We start from the raw sequence: 5,000 nt of genomic DNA, 5'->3' as shown, positions 1-5,000 counted from the left end.
AAGAAGAAAGACAAAAGAAAGAGTGGAAGCAGAGCTCCTCCAGGGCGGCGAGCCAGACGCCACATGAAGAACTAATGATAACAATTTCCCCGAGAGAGAGAAGAGAGAGAAGAGAAAGAAGAGAGAGAAGAGAGAGAAGAGAGAGAAGAGAAAGAAGAGAGAGAAGAGAGAGAAGAGAGAGAAGAGAAAGAAGAGAGAGAAGAGAGAGAGTATCAGCTATAGCATCACTGATAATCTCATATCTTCTCATAGAATAATAGAGATAAGATGTAAATAAGAGATCTATGATAACATAAGATATCTGCCTCGCTTAATATAGAGAGGATTATCCTATACATCGATCTACCTCTAAATGAAGAGATCTAAAGATAAAGAAGATCTCGATATTAACTAATATGATCGTACTAAAAGACTATGAGATCATCTAAAGAAGAGAGAGAAGAGAGAGAAGAGAGAGAAGAGAGAGAAGAGAGAGAAGAGAGAGAAAGAAAAAGAAAAGAAGAGAGAAGAGCGAGTATCGGCTATAACTGTCTATCGCGAAGAGGAGAGGAGAGAAGATAGAGGAGAGAAGAGATATAAGATAAATCCAGCGAGTATACTTAGAATGAAGAGTATAGCCGATATCGCAATAGAAGATATAAGTAGATAGAGACGAGAAGAGAAAGAAGAGAGAGGGGGGGGAAGAGAAAGAAGAGAGAGAAGAGTAAGAAGAGAGAGAAGCTCATAGAGCCGAGAGAAGAGAGAGAAGAGAAAGAGATAGAAGACGAGGGGGGAAGCAAGAGAGTCGAAGAAGAGAGAAGAGAATAAGAGAGAGAAGCAGAAAGAAGCTAGACGCGAAAAAAGACGCGAGAGAAGAGGAAGAGAAGAGAGAGAAGAGAATAAGAATAGAGGAGAAGAGAGAGATAAGAGAAAGAAGAGAAAAGAAGAGAGCGACGAGAAAGAGAGAGGGACAGAGGAAGAAGAGAGAGGAAGAGAGGCCAGAAGGAGGAGATATCATATCATCCCTCCTAAAGCGCTACGCTTAAAGAAAGACATATAATATACGTATATATAAGATCTAGACATATGAAACTAATAGTAGAGTAATATAAAGATATATATAAGATACATAATAGATATAGCTAAATAAGATTTAGCTGAAGAGAAAGAATATATGATGAGAGAAGAGAGGTAGAGACGCGATGTTGAAGAGAGAGAATAGTCTCTAATCTAACATACACAATAAGTAGCAAGGAGAAGACGAAAGCAAGAGAGAGAAGAGAAAGAAGAGAGAGAAGAGAAAGAAGAGAGAGAAGAGAAAGAAAAGAGAGAAGGAAAGAGAGAGAGAAGCTAGCTACGGAAAGAGCAGAGAGAGAAGAGAACTAGAAGAGAGAGAAGAGAAAGAAGAGAGAAAGAAGAGAGAGAGAGTATGAGAAGAGAGAGAAGAGTACGTATAAAGACGAGGTAGAGAGAAGGTGAAAAGATAATCTAGACTCCTATATGAGAAGAGAGAGAAGAGAAAAGAAGAGAGAGGAAGAGAACTAGAAGAAGCGAAGAGTAATATGTGGAGAGAAAGATGGAGTGAAGAGAAAAGAGAGAGAAGAGGAGGGATGAGGGAGATAGAAGAGAGAGAGCGTAAGAGAGGAAAGAGAGTGAGAGAAGAGAGAGAAGCGGAACGAGTAGAAGAGAATGAGAAGAGAAACGTAGAGCTGAAGAGAAGAGAAAGAAGAGAGAGAGTCAGAGAAAGACAAGAGAGAGAGATAACTGAAGAGGGAAAAGAAGGGAGAGAAGAGAGAGAAGCTGCAGACGAAGGAAGAGATGGAGAAGAGAAAGAAGAGAGAGAGAAATGACTAGAAGAAGAGTCGAGATAGAGATTATAAATAAGAAGAGAGAGAAGGAAAGTAGTATATCTGAAAGAAGAGAAAAGAGAGAGAAGAGATGAGAGACATAATCTGTGAGTAGAATCTAGAGCATATGAAAGACGATATATAATCGTAAATCATATATGATAAAAGTCTATAGAAGTGAATACTATAGGGGAAAGAAGAGAGAGCTAAGAAAGAGAGAGACGAGAAAGAGAGAGAAGAGATAGAAGAGAGAGAAGAGAAATAGAGAAGAGAGGGAAAGAAGAGAGAGAAGAGAGTGAGAGAAAGGAGAGAAGAAAGAGTGAGAAGAGACTATAAATACTAGTAGCGAATATCAAAGAATAGTATAGCGCCGCAGGCGATCAATGAGAAGAGAGTAAAGATAGAGAGAGAAGAGAGAAAGAGAAAGGAGAGAGAGAAGAGGAAAGGAGAGAGAGAAGAGGGAGCGAAAGAGAAAGAGAGTAAAGGAAAAAGAAATAGAGAGAGAGAAGAAGGAGAGAAAGAGAGAGAAGGAGAAAGAAATAGAGAGAGAGCAGAGAAAAGAAGAGAGAGAGAGTAAGAGAGAGGGAGAAGAAGAAAAGAAGAGTGAGAAGATAGAGAGCAAATGGAGGGATCAGGAAAGAGAGAGAAGGGAGAGAAGAGAAAGGAAGGAGAGGAAAGAAGAGAAAGAGAGAGAGAGAAGAGAGAGAAGATTGGGGAAAGAAGATGAGAGAAGAAGAGAGAGGGAAGAGAGATAGAGAGAAGAGAGAGAAGAAAGAAGGAGAGAGAAGAGGAGAGAATGGAGAGATGAGAGGAGAGAAGAGAGAGAGAGAAGAGAGAGGAAAGAGAGAGAAGGAAAGAAGAGTTGAGCGAGGAGAGCGAGGAGAGAGGAGAAGAGGAGAGAGAAAGAGAGAGAGAGAGGAGGAGGAGAGAGGCGGAGAGAAGGAGAAAGACGAGAGAGAAGAGAAAGAAGAGAGAGAAGAGAAAGAGAGAGAGAGAAGGGGGGGAAGGAAAGAAGAGAGGAGAGGAGAGAGGGAGAGAGAGAAGGAGAGAGAAGAGAGAGACAAGAGAGAGGGAAGAGAAAGAAGGAAGAGAAAATAAAGAAGAGAGAGAGAAGGAAGGGAGAAGAGAAAGGATAGAGAGAGAAGAGAAAGAAGAGAGAGAAGAGAGAGAAGAGAAAGAAGAGAGAGAAGAGAGAGAAGAGAAAGAAGAGAGAGAAGAGAAAGAAGAGAGAGAAGAGAGAGAAGAGAAAGAAGAGAGAGAAGAGAGAAGAGAAAGAAGAGAGAAGAGAGAGAAGAGAAAGAAGAGAGAGAAGAGAGAGAAGAGAGAGAGGAGAGAAGAGAGAGAAGAGAGAGAAGAGAAAGAAGGGGGGGGGGGGGGGGGGGGGGGGGGGGGGGGGGGGGGGGGGGGGGGGGGGAGAGAGAGAAGAGAAAGAAGAGAGAGAAGAGAAAGAAGAGAGAGAAGAGAGAGAAGAGAAAGAAGAGAGAGAAGAGAGAGAAGAGAAAGAAGAGAGAGAAGAGAAAGAAGAGAGAGAGAGGAGAGAGAGAGGAGAGAGAGGAGAGAGAAGAGAGAGAAGAGAAAGAAGAGAGAGAAGAGAGAGAAGAGAGAGAAGGCGCTCGGCCGAGGAGTGACCGGGGAGGCGGCGGGCGGGCCGGCGAGGCTCAGATCTCGAAAGGAGGCACCTGGACGCTCCTCCGCGCCCGATCTCCAGGTGTGTGTGTGTGTGTGTGTGTGTGTGTGTGTGTGTGTGTGTGTGTGTGTGTGTGTGTGTGTGTGTGTGTGTGTGTGTGTGTGTGTGTGTGTGTGTGTGTGTGTGTGTGTGTGTGTGTGTGTGTGTGTGTGTGTGTGTGTGATAAATGAATCAATCAACAGACAGAGGGCGACAACTCACGTGGCTTTGGCGAGGTCGTTCTCCTGGTCGTTCTCAGTATTGGTGTCGTGGCCCGCGGTGTCGTCGTCATAATCCGACAGCTGGTGAATGTGGGGCAGCGAGATGGCGTTGGCGGCAGCTGGTTGTGCGGCCAGACCTGCTCGGAGGGAAAATTGGGAGGCTTAATTCGTCATTCTGATGATAATAATAATAATAATAATAATAATAATAATAATAATAATAATGATAACGTAATAACAATAATAACGATAAAAATAACGAGAATAATAAGGAAAATAATGATAATAATATAATAAGTGTCCTTAGCATCATTATATAATAATTATCTTACCATTTTTATCATCTTTATGACATTACACCTAACAAACATCCCCAAAAACGCCTGGACATCCAAAGGAATATATATATTTGGAAGAGTAAAGTCAAGTGAAATAATGTACTTGTAGGCACTTATATTTTTACGGAATCTGCTCAAAATCGATCAAAAGTCTTATTTTCCGAACAGGACCCTCCTAATAAAGGGTCTGCCTGGTTACAGGATCCTAATCCTTTTTTCGGTTATTATTATTATTATTTCTGCCATAAACTTATGTTCGATTCGTTAAAGTTTGGGACTTGCGCTTTGCTATCATTACGATTTCCGTTTACGTAATAAAAAAACACCAAAAAAATCCTAATCATATCCCCTGGCAAAACAAAATGGAAAGAAAATACAGAATTCCTTTTTCAGAGACCCAAATCACTGAAAAAAAGAGATAGGAAAAGTCGCTAGTCCATGGATAAAGACCCCCCTGCAAACCCAAAGGAGAAAGAGACGCGCCATCCGTCAGAAGTGACCCCCGCAAACCCCCGCAAGAGTGGAAATAAGAGATGTCCGTGACGGGGCCCGGCGACATCACTCATAATCGCAGTCACGCCGGCGCTGATTACGAGCGCTATCAGCATTTGAATTCCGGGCTCAAAATATACGCAAAATCTAGGGAGGGACGAGGCACCCTCATTTGCATATTCATAATTCGTGTTGATTCAGAGTTGTTTGATAATGTTCTTTGTATATGAGTGCCACTGAAAAAATAAAATGAATGTAATGAACAGGCACCCATCACCACGTTCAGAGCATATCATTATATGATATGTGTGTGTGTGTGTGTGTGTGTGTGTGTGTGTGTGTGTGTGTGTGTGTGTGTGTGTGTGTGTGTGTGTGTGTGTGTGTGTGTGTGTGTGTGTGTGTGTGTTTGTGTGTATATAAGATATATATATATATATATATATATATATATATATAT

General features: G+C 41.9%; 2 protein-coding genes across 2 annotated transcripts in view; both read right to left on the bottom strand.

The window, feature by feature from the left end:
• The window catches only part of LOC147469407 (uncharacterized), an 11,004-nt gene that overhangs the window by 929 nt on the left and 5,075 nt on the right, over positions 1-5,000 (bottom strand). The window contains exon 3 of the mRNA XM_086548590.1: positions 3,715-3,850. Coding sequence (XP_086404716.1) covers positions 3,715-3,850 — 136 coding nt within the window. The remainder of the gene's footprint in view (positions 1-3,714; positions 3,851-5,000) is intronic.
• LOC147469408 (uncharacterized) overlaps positions 4,441-5,000 on the bottom strand; it is a gene marked incomplete at its 5' end in the record, with an annotated part of 3,316 nt that continues 2,756 nt past the window's right edge. Inside the window, one exon of the mRNA XM_086548565.1 lies at positions 4,441-4,456. Coding sequence (XP_086404691.1) covers positions 4,441-4,456 — 16 coding nt within the window. The remainder of the gene's footprint in view (positions 4,457-5,000) is intronic.

Source organism: Penaeus japonicus, unplaced genomic scaffold, assembly GCF_977035675.1.
Source record: "Penaeus japonicus unplaced genomic scaffold, GWHDUDI00000001_assembly GWHDUDI00000021, whole genome shotgun sequence".
Classification (NCBI taxonomy): domain Eukaryota; kingdom Metazoa; phylum Arthropoda; class Malacostraca; order Decapoda; family Penaeidae; genus Penaeus; species Penaeus japonicus.
The sequence above is the reverse complement of the archived record's forward strand: the minus strand, read 5'-3'. Positions and strand labels throughout refer to the sequence as shown.